We start from the raw sequence: 22,116 nt of genomic DNA, 5'->3' as shown, positions 1-22,116 counted from the left end.
CGGAAAAAAAATATGACACTTATACTTTAATAAAGATTTTATCGCATATACCTGCAGCCCTGACCGCTGAATAGATTTTGTTTTTCGACTGAAATAGTTCAAGAAAGATTTTACCGCATTTAACCGCAGCAATGACCGCTGAATAGATTTTTTTTTTGACCAAAATAGTTCAATAAAGATTTTACCACATATAACCGCAGTGCTGACCACTGAATAAATTTAGTTTTTTGACCAAAATGCTTCAGTAAAGATTTTACCACATATAACTGCAGTGCTGACCACTGAATACATTTTTCGACCAAAATACTTCTATATTTTACCATATATAACTGCAGCACTGACCACTGAATAGAATTTATTTTTCGACCAATATAGTTCAATATAGATTATAACGCATATAACCGCAGCGCTGATCACTGAATTAACCCCTTAAGGACACAGGGCGTACAGGTACGCCCTTGTGCCCTGGTACTTAAGGACACAGGGCGTACATGTACGCCCTGTGCATTTTCGATCACTGCCGTGCGGCTGGCAGTGATCGGAACCCGGTGCCTGCTCAAATCATTGAGCAGGCACCTAGGCTAAATGCGCGGGGGGGTCCCGTGACCCCCCCATGTCGGCGATCGCGGCAAACCGCAGGTCAATTCAGACCTGCGGTTTGCTGCGATATCTGCAGTTTATGATCCCCGCGGTCCCTGACCGCGGGGATCAGAAACTTTAGGTTTCAAAACGTTGTCCAGTATTCCTCCCCCTGCACCCCTGAGTTATTTGGGCACGGTGGGAGGTGCAGGGGGAGGGTTGCGGGCGGTGCGGGCGGTGCGGGAGGCGGGCGGTGCGGTAGGCGGGATCGCGATCCCCCGCCCGCCTCCCATTGCGTAATCGTTGGCGTCTAGTGGGTATACCAGGGTGCCAGCACATTGCTGGCACCCTGGTATAAACGGCTGACATCGGTGATGCGATGTCAGCCGTTTAACCCTTTCCATACAGCGGTCCGTACGGACCGCTGTATGGAAAAGGTTAACAGTAAGAGGGAGCTCCCTCCCTCTCCCATCGGGAGGCTGCTGTGCCTTTGCAGTCCCCCGAATGGAGAGGGAGAGAGCCCCCAGACAGCCCCCCCAGAGCCCCGTCCTTACCCTTCCCCGTCTGCGCAGCTCTGGCCACTACTGAGCAGACGGGGAAGGTTCCCATGACAACAGGACGCCTGCTCAGGCGTCCTGCTGTCCATGGTGCTGAACAGATCTATGCTGAAAGGCATAGATCTGTTCAGACAAAGTGTAAAATACAGTATAGTACTATATATTGTACTGTACTGTATTATGTAGACATCAGACCCACTGGATCTTCAAGAACCAAGTGGGTCTGGGTCAAAAAAAAAGTGAAAAAAGTGAAAAATAAAGTAAAAATCAAAAAACACATTTATCACTGATTAAAAATGAAAGAAATAAAATTCCCTACACATGTTTGGTATCGCCGCGTCCGTAACGACCTGATCTATAAAACGGTAATGTTACTTTACCCGAACGGTGAACGCCATAAAAATAAAAAATTAAAAACTATGATGAAATTGGAATTTTGCCCACCTTACTTCCCAAAAAAGGTAATAAAAGTGATCAAAAAAGTCGCATCTATGCCAAAATTGTAACAATCAAACCGTTATCTCATCCCGCAAAAATCATACCCTACCCAAGATAATCGCCCAAAAACTGAAAAAGTTATGGCTCTTACACTATGGAAACACTAAAACATGATTTCTTTTGTTTCAAAAATGAAATCATTGTGTAAAACTTACATAAATAAAAAAAAGTATACATATTAGGTATCGCCGCGTCCGTATTCACCGGCTCTATAAAAATATCACATGACCTAACCCCTCAGATGACCACCGTAAAAAAATAAAAATAAAAACGGTGTAAAAAAAGCCATTTTTGTCATCTTCCGTCACAAAAAGTGTAATAGCAAGCAATCAAAAAGTCATGTGCACCCCAAAATAGTGCCAATCAAACCGTCATCTCATCCCACAAAAAATGAGACCCTACTTAAGATAATCGCCCAAAAATTTAAAAAACTATGGCTCTTAGACTATGGAGACACTAAAACATTTTTTTTGTTTTAAAAATGAAATTATTGTGTAAAACGTACATAAATAAAAAAAATTGTATACATATTGGGTATCACCGCGTCCGTGACAACCTGCTCTATAAAATTACCACATGATCTAACCTGTCAGATGAATGGTGTAAATAACAAAAAAAAAAAAACGGTGCCAAAAAAGCAATTTCTTGTTACCTTGCCGCACAAAAAGTGTAATATAGAGCAACCAAAAATCATATGTACCCTAAACTTGTACCAACAAAACTGCCACCCTATCCCGTAGTTTCTAAAATGGGGTCACTTTTTTGGAGTTTCTACTCTAGGGGTCCATCAGGGGGGCTTCAAATGGGACATGGTGTCAAAAAAACCAGTCCAGCAAAATCTGCCTTCCAAAAACCGTATGGCATTCCTTTCCTTCTGCGCCCTGCCGTGTGCCCGTACAGCAGTTTACGACCACATATGAGGTGTTTCTGTAAACTACAGAATCAGGGCCAGAAATAATGAGTTTTGTTTGGCTGTTAACCCTTGCTTTGTAACTGGAAAAAAAATATTAAAATGGAAAATCTGCCAAAAAAGTGAAATTTTGAAATTGTATCTCTATTTTCTATTAAATCTTGTGCAACACCTAAAGGGTTAACAAAGTTTGTAAAATCAGTTTTGAATACCTTGAGGGGTGTAGTTTCTTAGATGGGGTCACTTTTATGGAGTTTCTACTCTAGGGGTGCATCAGGGGGGCTTCAAATGGGACATGGTGTCAAAAAAACCAGTCCAGCAAAATCTGCCTTCCAAAAACCGTATGGCATTCCTTTCCTTCTGCGCCCTGCCGTGTGCCCGTACAGCAGTTTACAACCACATATGAGGTGTTTCTGTAAACTACAGAATCAGGGCCAGAAATAATGAGTTTTGTTTGGCTGTTAACCCTTGCTTTGTAACTGGAAAAAAAATATTAAAATGGAAAATCTGCCAAAAAAGTGAAATTTTGAAATTGTATCTCTATTTTCTATTAAATCTTGTGCAACACCTAAAGGGTTAACAAAGTTTGTAAAATCAGTTTTGAATACCTTGAGGGGTGTAGTTTCTTAGATGGGGTCACTTTTATGGAGTTTCTACTCTAGGGGTGCATCAGGGGGCTTCAAATGGGACATGGTGTCAAAAAAACTGTCCAGCAAAACATGCCTTCCAAAAACCAAACGGCGCACCTTTCACTCTACGCCCCGCTGTGTGGCCGTACAGTAGTTTACGGCCACATATGGCGTGTTTCTGTAAACGGCAGAGTCAGGGCAATAAAGATACAGTCTTGTTTGGCTGTTAACCCTTGCTTTGTTAGTGGAAAAAATGGGTTAAAATGGAAAATTAGGCAAAAAAATGAAATTCTCAAATTTCATCCCCATTTGCCAATAACTCTTGTGCAACACCTAAAGGGTTAACAAAGTTTGTAAAATCAGTTTTGAATACCTTGAGGGGTGTAGTTTCTTAGATGGGGTCACTTTTATGGAGTTTCTACTCTAGGGGTGCATCAGGGGGCTTCAAATGGGACATGGTGTCAAAAAACCAGTCCAGCAAAATCTGGCTTCCAAAAACCATACGGCGCACCTTTCACTCTACGCCCCGCTGTGTGGCCGTACAGTAGTTTACGGCCACATATGGGGTGTTTCTGTAAACGGCAGAGTCAGGGCAATAAAGATACAGTCTTGTTTGACTGTTAACCCTTGCTTTGTTAGTGGAAAAAATGGGTTAAAATGGAAAATTAGGCAATAAAAGGAAATTCTCAAATTTCATCCCCATTTGCCAATAACTCTTGTGCAACACCTAAAGGGTTAACAAAGTTTGTAAAATCAGTTTTGAATACCTTGAGGGGTGTAGTTTATAGAATGGGGTCATTTTTGGGTGGTTTCTATTATGTAAGCCTCGCAAAGTGACTTCAGACCTGAACTCGTCCCTAAAAATTGGGTTTTTGTAAATTTCTGAAAAATTTCAAGATTTGCTTCTAAACTTCTAAGCCTTGTAACATCCCCAAAAAATAAAATATCATTCCCAAAATAATTCAAACATGAAGTAGACATATGGGGAATGTTAAGTCATCACAATTTTTGGGGGTATTACTATGTATTACAGAAGTAGAGAAACTGAAACTTTGAAATTTGCAAATTTTTCCCAATTTTTGGTAAATTTGACTTTTTTTTATGCAAAAAAAATTATTTTTTTAACTTTATTTTACCAGTGTCATGAAGTACAATATGTGACGAAAAAACAATCTCAGAATGGCCTGGATAAGTCAAAGCGTTTTAAAGTTATCAGCACTTAAAGTGACACTGGTCAGATTTTCAAAAAATGGCCTGGTCCTAAGGTGTAAAAAGGCTGTGTCCCTAAGGGGTTAATTTAGTTTTTTGACCAAAATACTTCAATAAAGATTTTACCGCATATAACTGCAGCCCTGACCGCTGTATAGATTTTGTTTTTTGACAGAAATAGTTCAATAAAGATTTTATCGCATATAACCGCAGCACTGACCGCTGAATTCATTTTGTTTTTCAACCAAAATACTTCAATAAAAGTTTTACCTTACATAACTGCGGCGCTGATCGCTGAATAAATTTTGTTTTTCGACCAAAATACTTCAATAAAGATTTTACCGCAGATAACCGCAGTGCTGACCACTGAATACATTTTCAACAATATTTCAATAAAGATTTTACCATATATAACCGCAGCCCTGACCACTGAATTAATTTTGTTTTTCGACCGATATACTTCAATAAAGATTTTACCACATTTAACTGCAGCGCTGTTTTTTTTTTGCGACCAAAATACTTCAATAAAGATTTTACCACATATAACTGCAATAACTGCAGCACTGACCTCTGAATTGATTGTTTTTCGACCTAAATAGTTCAATAAAGATTTTATCGCATATAACCGCAGTGCTGACCACTGAATACATTTTGTTTTTCGACCGATATACTTCAATAAAGATTTTACCACATTTAACTGCAGCACCATTTTTTTTTTTGCTACCGAAATAAATCAATAAAGGCTTGGGACTCTCCACCTCGGTTCGCCACAAGCCATCAGTTCTCTGAAAGGTGCAGAGTCCACTACTTAGAAAGGGAGAGACTGCAGCACCAGCAACTTGGACAGCAGCACGTTCAGCTTCTGTGCCGTTGGATGCATGCACGCATACTTTTGTCTCTTGGCAATCACTTCGGTGATCGATTGCAGATGTAATGACTGACGAGGAGTAGGAGGAGCAGGAGCATCAGGACCAGCAGATGATGGGAATGACAGTGTCACTACCAGAGCTTTGAGACGTTCTCACAGCTCTGTGTCTCCACCCCTGTGATGATGTCACTTAGAGTTTGGAGGTGTTCTCACTGTTCTGTTTCTCCGCCCCTGTGATGAGGTCTTTACTCCCAGCTGTCTCTCCTGCGTTTGATTTCCCTGCCTTTAAATCACCCCTCCTCCTATTGCAGGGCGTGGATTATATTTCTCTTTTCAGTTGTAGCTCTGCCTTGAGTATCTTCACTTCTTAAGCTACTAGTTCTCTGGACCTGTGTTCTGCTGCTGCAAGCACTCCGGATATTGCCAGCGGCCCTTGGATCCGTCTTCTCTGCGGCTGCAGCTCCATCAGCTAAGTGTGCAGACTTTGTTGTGTACCTGGTGATTTCCTGACTGGATCTGAGGTGGCCACGGTTCCCTCCATATTCTGAGCAGGGCATCGGTGGCCGTGCCCCTTCCACTATTGTAGGGGTTACAGGGCTCATCAGTCTAAGGTACGCGGGCATGCCTCGTTCCACCATTTAGATCCGGGCATGTGCTTTAGCAGCATAGGGAGAGTGTTGAGGGTCTGACAGGGGTCACCCTTTCTCTTCCCTAGTTTGGGTCCGGTCAGTAGCTCTTCTTACTGTGTATGCTCTGGTTACCCTTAAACAGCCGTGACATTATAATCCACCAAAACCGTCCTTGTTGACATGGATCCGCTTTCTGGGTTGGTTGACCGCATGCAGGGTCTTTCTTTGGAAGTAGCGGATCTCCGTCAATCTGTGACTCAGCTACAAACATTGGGCTCTGCTCCGGCTCATGGAGTCTGTTGCGAGCCAAAGGTCTCACTTCCGGAAACGTTCTCCGGGGGCAGTGAGAATTTTGTTCGCTTCAGAGAGGCATGTAAACTCCATTTTTGTTTGTGTCCCCACTCCTCTGGTAATGAGGAACAGAGGGTGAGGATTGTCATCTCCCTGCTCAGGGGTAATGCTCAGACTTGGGCTTTTTCGCTGTCATCAGGGGATCCCTCCCTTCGATCCGTGGAAAGATTTTTTGTGGCCCTGGGGCAGATATATGATGACCCGGATCGTGTTGCTCTGGCAGAATCGAACTTACGTGTTTTATGACAGAACAAACTGTCTGCGGAGCTTTATTGTTCTGAATTTCGGAGATGGGCAGCTGATTCAGGCTGGAATGATGCTGCACTCCGAAGTCAGTTCTTTCATGGTCTCTCAGAGGGTTTGAAAGATGCCTTTGCTTTCCATGAGAGACCAACGTCCTTAGAGTCTGCCATGTCATTGGCGGTATGCCTTGACAGGCGTCTAAGGGAAAGAAACAAGACCTCTCCGTCCAGCCATTGTCAGTCTAGGGGCAATGGTGCGGACTCATTCAGTATGCAGGGGTCTCATCCTGTCTCGCTCCCCTCTGAGGAGGAGCCCATGCAGCTAGGCCGACTTGCCCCTGATAAAAGAGGATTTAGTCCTCAGAATATGGTGTGTTTTTGTTGTGGGGGCATAGGTCATTTGGCAAATGTTTGTCCGTCTAGGAGATTCCTGAACTGTACTAAGAGCGATAATAAGAGAAAAACCTCAAGAGGTAGATCATCAAGTTCTGCTTCATCTGCTACTTTGGGCAAAGTTGATGTGGGAATTGATGCTATTCCTCTGACCTGCAGTTCCCGTTTTCTCCTGTCTGCCAGGGTGGCGCTAGAGAGCAAAGTCATTCCTTGTGAGATTTTTGTCGATAGTGGAGCGGCCGTCAATCTTATTGACACTAAATTTGTAGCCTTGCATGGTTTTCAGGTTTGTACATTAGAAAAGGATATACCTGTTTTTGCTATCGACTCTGCTCCACTCTCGCAGAGATCTCTGAAAGGCATTGTTCACAATATCCGGCTAGCTGTAGGTAACACTCATGTGGAGGAGATATCTTGTTTTGTCCTTAACGGATTGCCTTCTCCTCTAGTTTTGGGGCTACCCTGGCTCACTAGACATAACCCCACTATTGATTGGCAAGGAAGGCAAATAAATGAGTGGAGTGACTTTTGTAGAGAGAATTGTCTCACAGCGACTTTTGCAGAGGTGTCTACTAAAACTGTGCCATCATTTCTCTCTGATTTCTCGGATGTGTTTTCCGAGAGCGGTGTTCAGGAGCTACCTCCTCACCGGGAGTTTGACTGTCCCATTAACCTCATTCCCGGTGCCAAGCTGCCAAAAGCACGCCTCTACAATCTCTCACAACCGGAAAGACTCGCAATGCGAACCTATATCTCCGAGAGTCTCGAGAAGGGGCATATTCGTCCCTCAAAGTCACCTGTTGCCGCGGGGTTTTTTTTGTTAAAAAAAAGATGGCTCTCTGAGACCTTGTTTAGATTTTAGGGAGCTGAACCGTATCACGATTCGCGATCCCTATCCCCTTCCTCTGATCCCGGACCTCTTCAACCAAATTGTTGGGGCCAAGGTGTTTTCCAAATTGGATCTGAGAGGCGCGTACAACCTGGTCAGGGTCAGAGAGGGGGATGAATGGAAAACGGCCTTTAATACCCCTAACGGGCATTTCGAGAATCTCGTTATGCCTTTCGGCCTGATGAATGCTCCGGCCGTCTTTCAGCATTTTGTTAATAGTATTTTCTATCATTTAATGGGGAAATTTGTATTGGTGTATCTTGATGATATTTTGATTTTTTCCCCTGATGTTCAGACCCATCAGGATCATCTTTTTCAGGTCCTGCAGATACTGCGGGAAAATAAACTGTATGCCAAGCTGGAGAAATGTCTTTTTATGGTATCGGAGATTCAATTTCTGTGTTTTCTCCTCTCTGCTTCTGTTTTTCGCATGGATCCGGAGAAGGTCCGTGCTGTGCTGGAGTGGGAGCTTCCTGAAAATCAGAAGGCATTGATGCGCTTTCTGGGTTTTGCTAACTACTACAGAAAGTTCATTTTGAATTATTCCTCTATTGTCAAACCCCTTACTGACATGACAAAAAAGGGGACGGATTTTTCCTCTTGGTCGGAGGAGGCGCTTGCAGCCTTTTCTAAGATTAAAGAGAGTTTTGCGTCTGCTCCCATCTTGGTGCATCCCGATGTTTCCTTACCTTTTATTGTTGAGGTGGATGCTTCCGAGGTGGGTGTGGGTGCAGTTTTGTCCCAGGGCCCCTCTCCTGCCAAATGGCGACCTTGTGCCTTTTTCTCTAGAAAACTCTCCCCGGCAGAGAGAAACTATGATGTGGGAGATAGGGAGTTGTTGGCCATCAAGTTGGCTTTCGAGGAATGGCGCCATTGGTTGGAGGGGGCCAGGCACCCTATCACCGTTTTTACCGACCATAAGAATCTGGCGTACTTGGAGTCGGCCAGGCGTATGAATCCGAGACAGGCCAGATGGTCTCTGTTCTTCTCCAGATTCAATTTTGTTGTTACTTTCCGCCCTGGGATCAAGAATGTGAAGGCTGATGCTCTCTCTCGCTGTTTTCCGGGAGGAGGAAACTCCGAGGACCCGGGTCCCATTTTGGCGGAGGGGGTAGTTGTTTCTGCTCTATATTCCGATTTGGAGGCCGAGGTCCAGGCTGCCCAGACTGAGGCACCTGCCCGTTGTCCCTCCGGGAAGTTGTTTGTGCCTCCTGAGCTACGTCACAAACTCTTTAAGGAACATCATGATACGGTTCTTGCTGGTCACCCCGGGAGTAGAGCCACGGTATATTTCATTGCTCTGAGATTTTGGTGGCCGGCTCTTCGTAAGTCTGTGGAGGGTTTTGTGGCTGCTTGTGAGACGTGCGCTCGCGCTAAGGTCCCTCGTTCACGACCTTCAGGTTCCCTTCTCCCGTTACCCATACCTTCCCGTCCTTGGACACACCTGTCCATGGACTTTATCACGGATCTTCCTCATTCTTCGGGGAAGTCGGTGGTCCTGGTGGTCGTGGACCGTTTTAGCAAGATGGCTCATTTCGTTCCTTTCCCTGGTTTACCCAATGCTAAAACGTTGGCGCAAGCTTTTGTCGACCATATTGTTAAATTGCACGGCATTCCCTCTGATATTGTTTCCGATAGAGGCACGCAGTTTGTGTCCAGGTTCTGGAAGGCTTTCTGTTCTCGCCTGGGGGTTCGGCTGTCCTTCTCTTCTGCTTTTCACCCGCAGTCGAATGGTCAGACTGAGCGCCTCAATCAGAATCTGGAGACATATTTGCGCTGTTTTGTGGCGGAGAACCAGGAGGATTGGTGTTCATTTCTCCCTCTTGCTGAGTTTGCTTTGAACAACCGTCGTCAGGAATCTTCTGATAAGTCACCATTTTTTGGTGCATATGGGTTCCATCCGCAGTTTGGGACATTTTTCGGGAGGGGCTCTTTCTGGTTTACCTGAGGAGGACAGATTTTCCTCGTCTTTGTCTACCATTTGGCAAAAGATTCAGAGTAATCTCAGAAAGATGAGTGAGAAGTATAAGCGTGTGGCTGATAAGAGACGTGTGCCTGGTCCGGACCTGAATGTGGGTGATCTGGTGTGGTTGTCTACAAGAAATATTAAACTGAAGGTTCCCTCCTGGAAATTGGGTCCCAAGTTTATTGGGCCTTATAAAATTTTGTCAGTCATCAATCCTGTTGCCTTCCGTCTTGATCTTCCACGGGTTTGGAAGATACATAATGTATTTCACAGATCTCTCTTAAAACCATATGTCCAGCCCACGGTACCCTCCTCTTTGCCTCCTCCTCCGATTTTGGTTGATGGCAATCTGGAGTTTGAGGTTTCCAGAATTGTGGACTCTCGCATTGTCCGCGGTTCTCTTCAGTACCTCGTTCATTGGAAGGGTTATGGTCCTGAGGAGAGGATGTGGGTTCCGATGTCGGACATTAAAGCCACTCGCCTTATCAGGGCATTTCATAGGGCTCATCCTGGGAAGGTGGGTCCTGGGTGTCCGGAGTCCACCCGTAGAGGGGGGGGGTACTGTCACTACCAGAGCTTTGAGACGTTCTCACAGCTCTGTGTCTCCACCCCTGTGATGATGTCACTTAGAGTTTGGAGGTGTTCTCACTGTTCTGTTTCTCCGCCCCTGTGATGAGGTCTTTACTCCCAGCTGTCTCTCCTGCGTTTGATTTCCCTGCCTTTAAATCACCCCTCCTCCTATTGCAGGGCGTGGATTATATTTCTCTTTTCAGTTGTAGCTCTGCCTTGAGTATCTTCACTTCTTAAGCTACTAGTTCTCTGGACCTGTGTTCTGCTGCTGCAAGCACTCCTGGATATTGCCAGCGGCCCTTGGATCCGTCTTCTCTGCGGCTGCAGCTCCATCAGCTAAGTGTGCAGACTTTGTTGTGTACCTGGTGATTTCCTGACTGGATCTGAGGTGGCCACGGTTCCCTCCATATTCTGAGCAGGGCATCGGTGGCCGTGCCCCTTCCACTATTGTAGGGGTTACAGGGCTCATCAGTCTAAGGTACGCGGGCATGCCTCGTTCCACCATTTGGATCCGGGCATGTGCTTTAGCAGCATAGGGAGAGTGTTGAGGGTCTGACAGGGGTCACCCTTTCTCTTCCCTAGTTTGGGTCCGGTCAGTAGCTCTTCTTACTGTGTATGCTCTGGTTACCCTTAAACAGCCGTGACAGACAGACAGCTTCTTTTGCATGAGGTGGTGGAGCCTTGACTGCCAGAAATCGGGTGTGTCGTGCCACTGGGTAATGCAGCGGTTGCTGCGGCAGGCTGGACCACCACATCGAAGTCATGGTTCTCCCAAGCCACTTTATGGTGACGCTGCATATGTTGACGCAGGACCGTGGTGCCAACATTGGCACCTTGGACATGCTTCACCTTCTGCCCACAGATTCTACATATGGTCATGTTCACCTCCCCTGGAGGCTGTACAGAAAATTGCCACACCTCAGAGTAGGTGATTTTACCGACTATACTATGCACTGACTGACTGCTAATGCCGCTACTTCCGTGAACCGGTGGACCCCTCCTTAATAAGGATACATTTTTATAAGATTTTTTTTTAGTTTTCTACTGAAATACGCAACTAAAGGCTTTACCACGTATAACTGCGGCACTGAACACAGAATAAATGTATTGTTTTCTACCGAAATACGTCACAAAAGGTTTTACCACAAATATTACTGCAGTGCTGAACGCTGAATATATTTTATTTTTTGACCGAAATACGTCACTAAAGGTTTTGCCACATATAACTGCAACAGTTAACGTTAAATATATTTTGTTTTTCTACCAAAATACGTCAACTAAATGTTTTACCACATATAACTGCAAAAGTGAACGCAAATAACTGCAGAAGTGAAATGCATATATATTTTTCGTTTTGTACTGAAATAAGCCACTAAACTTTCACCACAAACAAATGCAACAGTGGAGCGTGTATGCTTTTTTCCTTTATGTACTGAAATAGGACACTGAACGCTTTCACCACATATAACTGCAGAAGTGAAATGCGTATATATTTGTCCTTTTTGTACTGAAATAGGCCACTAAACTCTTTCACACAAATAACTGCAGAAGTGAAATGCGTATATATATTTCTTTTTCCACAGATATAAGCCACTAAAGACTTTTCAACTTAGCACTTGAACCCCAATAGCAAGAACAAGTTGTTTTTTTAGCAGTGTCCCTAGCGACTTCTGACGTCTCTCCCTGCACTAAGATGCTGTGAAATGATTCTTCACTATCGTTTTCCTGCAATTTGAATAATGTTTTCCTGCACTTATAAATTACTTTTTTTTCACAATGAGGCTTTCAGTATAACTCTCCCTAGCGCCTGCAACTTCTGTCCCTGCATTCAGAACGCTCAAAAATGTCTGAATCCAAGATGGCTGCGGGTATTTAAAGGGCTGTGACATCATCGAGCTGGCTGGCTGCTGATTGGCTGCATGCATGGCATTATGGGTCAGCCTGCCTTCCAAGAGTTCCTTGCCCAATGTCCTTACTCATGTAGCCGCCATTGTAGCCACCATTTTAGGAAAAATTGCAATTCATACCATGAAGCACGAGGAAATTCGCATTCGCAAATCAAATTTCTCCTGAAATTCAGATCGAATTCCACTTCGTCTGATTCGATTAGCTCATCTCTCGTAAATACCACTCGTAAAAGCAACTTGTACGTCCAAAATACTTTGGTGATTAATTTCATAATGTATGGTTGAGGTTGGAGTTCTGATCAAACTTTGAATCCACTCTAAACAAGAGAGTTAAATTATAAAATGCTTGTTGTCTGGAGCCACCACTAGGAGGATCTTATTGCAAATGGATATATTCTTTCAAAGCATGTCATATGCTGTAAGACTCCCAAGCTCCCTCTACTGGTGCCTGCAACAATCCTAAAATGTATCATTTAACTCTATGCCTATAAATTCAAAATGTATACTAAGATTAACCAATGCCAAATTCTAGATCTACAGTGTGTAAAGGGTGAACATTTCTTTTAAATTCAATTATTTATTATGTTGTCCTTTAATGCTGGCACTGCTGACTACAGGACTTGGTCTCTTTTTTTCCTTTTAATCCCTTTCACTTACCAAGTTGTCAAGGAATACAAATTATTTAAGTAAAATGTATAATTCCCATCCATTGATACATCAGTATCATAGTATAACAATAAATGTTCACAAACATGTCTCTGTTTCTTAAAAGGTGATGTAATGAATATGAAAGCTGCTTTTCTCAAAGATGAAATTTAGCAATCTATAAGAATATCAACAAACGTCTTCAAGACATTTTGTGGACTATAATAGTTAAATTACATTTAGTTAAATTACATTTCTCTTAATTTGAATAGTATATCTCTCTTTAAAGGGGTAGCTTGAACTACAGAGCAGCTTTTTCTAACAAGAAGTTATGAATCTTAGCCTGGTTTTTTGCATTTCTGTACCCATGTTTTGGCCATGGGTTCTGTCCTGAAAGTGGGTAGGTTGCCTGAGAGTGTTGTAAAGATCAGTGATAATATTATATCAAGTCATTGGACCTGCAATGGCAGTGGCTCGTGCCTATGGTATGGGAATGGTCATGTTGCACTCCTGAGCTGGCCTTAAAGAGGTTGTGAAGTGGAAAGTGGGCACAAACAGTTGCTAAAAGGGTGTTCTAAGAATATTTTTATATATTTTTGGTTAGCAGCAATAGTTTACCATAGCTTGTTGAATGTGATGCCCATGTTTTTTATTTATTTTATTTATAAAGAGGAATCTGAGTTTTCGAGACAGTGGTAGGTTTCATACTGAGTCCTTGCTCTCTTCTACCTTCTCTCTTCATATCTTTCAGTCTTGTGCTTGCAGATCCAATAATCACACCCATATGCCTATGGGTCTACTTTGAATAGCATAAATAAAGACTAATACAGACACTGTATCAGCATGCAGACCATATATATGACCAATAAGACCAACAAGATTTGTGATCACTTGCGGTATAAGAGAATGCAAACTGATAGTGCTGCAAGAAACTGTCGGAACCGCAACTAACTAAAATAATTGCAATATAAAAAACTGTATTGTTTCTGTGCAAACTATCAAATATAAACCTCTCTTTCTTAATTGGCTCCTGTTGAGATTCCACCACATTCAATATCCCCTATACGAATAGTGCAGTTGGTTTGTGATATAAATCACTCCTACCTTTGTTTCTCCAGGGGTCTGTCCAGCTGTGGTAAAAGGTCCAATGGCTTGGCTCAATCCTGGAGTCCTTTAGAGGCAGTTTAGTTAATTTTTTTAGATGGAAACGTGCCCCCGCGAGCAGCACGCCTTCTGTTTGATGCTGGCACTCTGGTATGGAGCGGGGTGATGTCACCTAAGCAGAGCTACGAAAGCTAAAATAGGAAAAAAATCTGAAACATTTCGAGAAGTATCACTTCTCTCCCTCAGAAATACCATTCTCCTCTATATAAGTCCTAGCCGGGTTCCTGGGTGGAGTTATGAAAATCCATGTCAGTTGACTGGGTATACACATATATGACCCTTTTAGGGACTATTCATAGGATTCAGATATATTGGGCAGACTAGATGGGCCAAATGGTTCTTATCTGCCGACACATTCTATGTTTCTATGTTTCTATGGATCCTTATTCAATTACATTAGTTAGTTAGCTCATATATGTAATACAGATAGTTAGTGGGAGATAGTCAGTGTAAGTTAGATAGTGATATAGCGCAGGGTGTTAGATAGTGTGATAGGAATTACTGTGCTATGATGTACAGTGATGTACGAAATGTAATCAAAAACAGTGCTGTAATGTAAAATTACTTACAGTGATCAAGAGTTCTTCCTCACAATCACGAAAGTTGCTGACCACCATTTTCTCCAGTCCAGTCTCCAGTCTCAAGAAAACTTCTAGCAGCTTGAAAAATTTAGCAAAAGTGAGCCACGCCTGTATTGACTGGAGATCACGAATTCTAGAATTTGCGAATTTATGGCAAATAATAGGCCAAACATTTGCAAAATATTGCAAAAACGAATATTGCCTATGCTGCTTATCATTATTCTATATTATATATGTGCTCCCTTACACATTCTTTTAGGCGTCTTTTTGTTCTACCTACGTAAAATATCTCACATGGGAATATTATTAACTATATGACCCCTCTAGTATGACATATAATATTGTCTGTTTGTAAAGGACTTCTTTATCTTTTATTTCATAGATTGGTTTTGTATGACCCAGTTTAAGGCAGCTGATACATTTTTTACAAGAAAAAAAAACTTTTGGGATCCCTATATTGCTATTTGTTGTTTTTACTGTTTTAACAGTTGGTGCGATCATATTGCCTATATATGACCAATAATCCCTCTTCCTCTTAAGGTTTCCATTTGTTTATTTAAAGGGCAACTGTCGAATACAGTAAATAAAAAATTTCAACAGTGCACCAAGGGAGTGGTAGAGCAAGACGGTTTTTGCAGGTTCGACAACCCTCTCATCTTCCACAGATAAAACACTGATTGCATTGTCACCATGATCTTCTGTTCTGGGACATAAAGCAGCCACCCTGTTCTCATTTCTTCTGTGGATTTACTGTTAATGGAAATGTATATTAATGCAGAAACACTCCTATAAAATGTTTAAAGTATATTGTGCTAGGTAAACATGTTTGCATTATACCTACTAGAGTTTGAAAGAAAAGCACATAACATGAAGTACTAAATTAGCATGGTCAAGTTTTAAGTCAAGCATCTTTAGCATATGTAGTATATGAACAGGATATAACTAAGCAAAACCTAAGTATCCAGTATAATTTATTCAGTTAAATACATGTATACTAAATTATAACAATTTAATTTGTAGGTGCTACAAAAGACATGGGAAAAATGCTTGGGGGGGACGAAGAGAAGGATCCAGATGCCCAAAAGAAAATGGAAGAACAGCAAGAGGCTCTGCGTCAACAGGAGGAAGAAAGGAAAGCAAAATATTCAAAAATGGAAGCAGAGAGAGAAGTCATGAGGCAAGGTATTAGGGATAAGGTAAGGCACGAAAATAACATTGTAAAATTACAATTTTGCCATTAATCATATATTAAAAATTTAAGATGTCAGCATCTATTCATATCACTGTGGTCATAATTTAATTCTGTTATTTAATCTCAAAGCTACAATACAACCAAATACCACTTTGTTGTCCTTGTTACTTACTTAACAATATTAGCATACGAGCTAAGAATTGAAAGCATAAAATCTAAGTTCAATGCTCAGTTTAAGCTTGTCATGCACATGGAGGAAAGAAGGTTTGTACACAAACATAGAAGAGGATTCTTTACGGTAAGAGCAGTGAGACTATGGAACTCTCTGCCTGAGGAGGTGGTGATGGTGAGTACAATAAAGGAATTCAAGAGGGGCCTGGATGTATTTCTGGAGCGTAATAATATTACAGGCTATAGCTACTAGAGAGGGGTCGTTGATCCAGGGAGTTATTCTGATTGCCTGATTGGAGTCGGGAAGGAATTTTTTATTCCCCTAAAGTGAGGAAAATTGGCTTCTACCTCACAGAGTTTTTTTGCCTTCCTCTGGATCAACTTCCAGGATGACAGGCCGAACTGGATGGACAAATGTCTTTTTTCGGCCTTATGTACTATGTTACTACTATGTTAGACTTTTTTTGGGATCCTGCTATATTCCTCCTATTAGCAGAAACAATAATAGATATTTTCCACATATAGTTCTACTATGCGGGCCATTTACAAGTAGTGATTAGCAATAAAACAAATCTTTTCATGCTTGTTCATAAAGTTGATACACATACTGATAAAAAATATTTGGGGGTAAATGATCATTACTACAGGCAAAAGATCAGCCAAATGAATGTCCCTGTTCATTCCTGATCAATGATCTGTGTAAAAGGTAGATTAGAAAATTATAACATTTGAAAAAAAATAGAAATAAAAAATTAAAGAGGTTATGGCTACTTGTGACCGATGGCTGGGTAAGATGACTACATGACACTTTCTAATATAGCCTTTGTTGATATTCTGTGCCCTTTGCTCTATTTCATAAGCCATGTCACCTTGTTAGACAAATCTTCTGTGCTGTCCACATTGAGGTTCTGTCTATAAGATGGCTGTTCATGCAGTGTAATGTATTTTACTGTCAGTGCTATACTGACATCCACCAACAAGCCTGCTAGGACACACTGGAGGCTGGCCATGGACCTTAATTAGGCTGCAGCCTATATGCACAGACATCATCACCCTGCGATCTTATTCGTAGGGTGCCGATGGTAGAGAGGGGGAGTCCGTTCTTACATGCCGCGGTCGATAATGCTGCAGCAGCTAATGAGTAAAACAGCCTGGATCAGGGTTTCTGCCAGTCCAGGCCTTTAGAGCAGGAGCACGGCTCTCATGTGACAGCTGAGTGCATGCTCTCCACTGAATGGGGACCCGTGCATTGCTTAGACTGGGCCACCGTAAACAGTCCAGTCTAGAGCCCCTTAGTAACCACTGTAAAATTCATGATAACTAAGGGGTTAATGACGATAATTCTTTGGGCTCTTTCAAAGCAACCAGCCACATTTTGCAGACTATAATGAAGGCTGTCATGATCAGTATTGCGATGAATTTATAACTTTTTACATCAATTAGATTTTTAGGCTAGCTATAAAATATGTATTTGGAACTGAATATAGCAATTAAAATTGTTACTTCAAGGGAATCAACTAAAATCCTATAATATGGTATTCATATTCTTGTGTACTTTTATGTAATATATGGTTTCTCTGCTGGTTATTCTTTACCTTACTTGTTATAAAGCTAAAAATCCATGTGCACTTACATTATTTAAGAAGAGCGAGGAAATATACAGTAAGTGGAGTGGAGAAAAAGTATCTTTATATTCTCAAAATCCTCCACCAAAACCATTACTGTTCTAAACTGTCATTTCACCATCATTAAAATAGAAGAAAGAAACTGTATATATTTTTTTTCCCTTCTTTATAGTATTTAACATACTATACAAAAATACAATATCGTCTACATAAATGTTTATCTTAAAGTGAACACTTGGGGATAGTTTCATAATTAATCAAATGGAGCTACTAGGGTGCTTAAACATATCAAAACCATTAATTCTTGCAGCCTGTTACAACAATCTGCCTGAAATTAGCACAAAGCAGTTGTCCGCCTCCTACATTTCTATGGTGGTAAGAGAGGAGAGACTTCTTATAACCTGGAAAGGAAATGAATCCAGGAAATGCACACAGCCGTATTTTTGGTCCCTGTCCGATCCTAAATTTCTTTGCAGATCGCACATGGACCCGTTTATTTCAAAATGGAGCCTGTTCTATTCTTCTCCGTTTTACAGGCAATAATAGGCTTTTTTACAGTGGGTCCTGCAAATATTGCGGAATGCACATGGACCGCATCCGTATTCTGAGGATCCGATTTTTGCTGAACACAAGACGGATACAGTCATGTGCAGGAGGCCTTATGAATACAATTAGTGTCAAATGTTGGCAAGCCATGCATTCTTATTGCCCTATGTATGCATTTCATTTAAATCATCCATTTCAACCTATGAACCTTATGTGTGTCTCCAGCACAAGTACATGTTTACTCGGTACTGTCATCTAACGCTTTAAATTGTCCATAATAAGCTCCATTTATGTAATCTTCATGGCATGTATAATTGTCTTCTAGGTCTTTATGCAAATCATCTCAAAAATGTTTCTAAGCTTTAAAACTCCTCAGAATGATAAGTTTTAGCTAGTCTCTAGTTTTCTGCCAGTTTTATTGATGTGTTTTCCATTTCAGCTATAGAAGAAAGAAATTAGTTTGGATGCAGTGAGATAAGTTTAAAGTTATTGCCTATACCCCTATCTTTTTTTACCATAGGTAAACTAAGTCGTGGCAAGGCCATGGAATATACATGATATACTGTAAATTTAGCAATTTATAGCTGGGTCCATTTTAACACTTTGGTGGACCAATTTGTCCTGCATAATTAAATGAAAAGTAGCTGCTGGCTGATTGGCCGCGCAGTTCTTCACCACAGCATGGGCGCAATCCACCGGCAGCATGGCCACTCCATGTGGCCGTACCCCAATGCAGAGTGGCCTGGGTATACCTGATTTACAAGTGATTTGTGACTTCAAAATTAATTTCTTGTGGAACTTCGGCAAAGCTGCCGGATCAAATTTTTCTAAACGTCGCTCATCTCTAGTGATAATGATAATAGCTACTGAAAAGTTACCTGAACAGAACAGGAAATCATGACCTATTATTAGGCCTAGTGGTTGGTTCAAAAATTGCAAGATTATATACATTCTTTAAAAAATATATATAGATAGTGAAAAGAAAATTCAAAAACTCACCAAAAATTCTAAAAACTGTTTAAACATGTATTTTTTCTGATGACACATTCCCTTTAACCACTTCAACCCCACTAGCTAAAACCCCCTTAATGACCAGGCCACTTTTTACACTTCTGCACTACACTACTTTCATTGTTTATTGCTCGGTCATGCAACTTACCACCCAAATGAATTTTACTTCCTTTTCTTCTTACTAATAGAGCTTTCATTTGGTGGTATTTCATTGCTGCTGAAATTTTTACTTTTTTTGTTATTAATCAAAATTTAACGATTTTTTGCAAAAAAATGAAATTTTTCACTTAAAGTAAAATTTTGCAAAAAAAACTACATCCATATATAAATTTTTTGCTAAATTTATTGTTCTACATGTCTTTGATAAAAAAAAATGTTTGGGTAAAAAAAAATGGTTTGGGTAAAAGTTATAGCGTTTACAAACTATGGTACAAAAATGTGAATTTCCGCTTTTTGAAACAGCTCTGACTTTCTGAGCACCTGTCATGTTTCCTGAGGTTCTACAATGCCCAGACAGTACAAACACCCCACAAATGACCCCATTTCGGAAAGTAGACACCCTAAGGTATTCACTGATGGGCATAGTGAGTTCATAGAACTTTTTATTTTTTGTCACAAGTTAGCGGAAAATGATGATTTTTTTTATTTTATTTTTTTCTTACAAAGTCTCATATTCCACTAACTTGTGACAAAAAATAAAAAATTCTAGGAACTCGCCATGCCCCTCACGGAATACCCTGAGGTGTCTTCTTTCCAAAATGGGGTCACTTGTGAGGTAGTTATACTGCCCTGGCATTTTAGGGGCCCATATGCGTGAGAAGTAGTTTGCAATCAAAATCTGTAAAAAATGACCGGTGAAATCCAAAAGGTGCTCTTTGGAATGTGTGCCCCTTTGCCCACCTAGGCGGCAAAAAAGTGTCACACATCTGGTATCGCCGTACTCAGGAGAAGTTGGGGAATGTGTTTTGGGGTGTCATTTTACATATACCCATGCTGGGTGAGAGAAATATCTTGGCAAAACACAACTTTTCCCATTTTTTTATACAAAGTTGGCATTTGACCAAGATATTTATCTCACCCAGCATGGGTATATGTAAAATGACACCCCAAAACACATTGCCCAACTTCTCCTGAGTACGGCAATACCAGATGTGTGACACTTTTTTGCAGCCTAGATGCGCAAAGCGGCCCAAATTCCTCTTAGGAGGGCATTTTTAGACATTTGGATCCCAGACTTCTTCTCACGCTTTCGGGCCCTAAAAAGCCAGGGCAGTATAAATACCCCACATGTGACCTCACTTTGGAAAGAAGACACCCCAAGGTATTCAATGAGGAGCCTGGCGAGTTCATAGAATATTTTTTTTTGGGCACAAGTTAGCGGAAATTTATATTTTTTTTGTATTTTCTCACAAAGTCTCCCTTTCCGCTAACTTGGGACAAAAATTTCAATCTTTCATGGACTCAATATGCCCCTCACGGAATACCTTAGGGTGTCTTCTTTCCGAAAGGGGGTCACATGTGGGGTATTTATACTGCCCTGGCATTTTAGGGGCCCGAAAGCGTGAGAAAAAGTCTGGAATATAAATGTCAAAAAAAAATTATGCATTTGGATTCCGTGACGGGTATGGTGCGTTCATGTGAGATTTTATTTTTTGACACAAGTTAGTGGAATATGAGACTTTGTAAGAAAAATAAAATTAAAATAAAATATCTATTTCCGCTAACTTGTGCCAAAACAAATGTCTAAATGGAGCCTTACAGGGGGTGATCAATGACAGGGGGTGATCATGGAGTGTATATGAGGTGATCACCTCCCTGTCATTGATCACCCCCCTGTAAGGCTCCATTCAGACGTCCGTATGTGTTTTGCGGATCCGATTCATGTATCCATGGATCCGTAAAAATTATACGGACGTCTAAATGGAGCCTTACAGGGGGGTGATCAATGACAGGGGGGTGATCAATGACAGGGGGTGATCAGGGAGTGTATATGAGGTGATAACCCCCCTGTCATTGATCACCCTCCTGTAAGGCTCCATTCAGACATCTGTATGTGTTTTGCGGATCTGATCCATGTATCCGTGGATCCGTAAAAATTATACGGACGTCTGAATGGAGCCTTACAGGGGGGTGATCAATGACAGGGGGTGATCAATGATAGGGGGTGATCAGGAAGTGTATATGAGGTGATCACCCCCCTGTCATTGATCACCCCCCTGTAAGGCTCCATTCAGACGTCCGTATGTGTTTTGCGGATCCGATCCATGTATCCGTGGATCCGTAAAAATAATACGGACGTCTGAATGGAGCCTTACAGGGGGGTGATCAATGACAGGGGGGTGATCAATGACAGGGGGGTGATCAGGGAATCTATATGGGTGATCACCCGCCTGTCATTGATCACCCCCCTGTAAGGCTCCATTCAGACGTCCGTATGTGTTTTGCGGATGCGATCCATGTATCCGTGGATCCGTAAAAATCATACGGACGTCTGAACGGAGCCTGACAGGGGGGTGATCAATGACAGGGGGGTGATCAATGACAGGGGGGTGATCAGGGAGTCTATATGGGGTGATCAGGGGTTCATAAGGGGTTAATAAGTAACGGGGGGGGTGTAGTGTAGTGGTGTTTTGTGGTACTTTACACAGCTACCTGTGTCCTCTGGTGGTCGATCCAAACAAAAGGGACCACCAGAGGACCAGGTAGCAGGTATATTAGACGCTGTTATCAAAACAGCGTCTAATATACCTGTTAGGGGTTAAAAAAATTGCATCTCCAGCCTGCCAGCGAACGATCGCCGCTGACAGGCTGGAGATCCTGTCTCTTACCTTCCTTTCCTGTGAACGCGCGCGCCTGTGTGCGCGCGTTCACAGGAAGTCACAGCTCTCGCGAGATGACGCGTATATGCGTCACTCTGCGCAGAGCTGCCGCCTCCGGACCGCAGATCTGCGTTAGGCGGTCCGGAGGCGGTTAAGTTGGCTAAG

At 42.0% G+C, this 22,116-nt stretch overlaps 1 protein-coding gene across 1 annotated transcript in view; it reads left to right on the top strand.

Annotated features, from left to right (window-relative positions):
* The window catches only part of LOC122931690 (complexin-1), a 271,534-nt gene that overhangs the window by 179,431 nt on the left and 69,987 nt on the right, over positions 1-22,116 (top strand). The window contains exon 3 of the mRNA XM_044285760.1: positions 15,608-15,783. Coding sequence (XP_044141695.1) covers positions 15,608-15,783 — 176 coding nt within the window. The remainder of the gene's footprint in view (positions 1-15,607; positions 15,784-22,116) is intronic.

The sequence above is a fragment of the Bufo gargarizans genome, chromosome 1 (assembly GCF_014858855.1).
Source record: "Bufo gargarizans isolate SCDJY-AF-19 chromosome 1, ASM1485885v1, whole genome shotgun sequence".
Classification (NCBI taxonomy): domain Eukaryota; kingdom Metazoa; phylum Chordata; class Amphibia; order Anura; family Bufonidae; genus Bufo; species Bufo gargarizans.
This window is presented reverse-complemented; position numbering and strand designations above follow the sequence as displayed.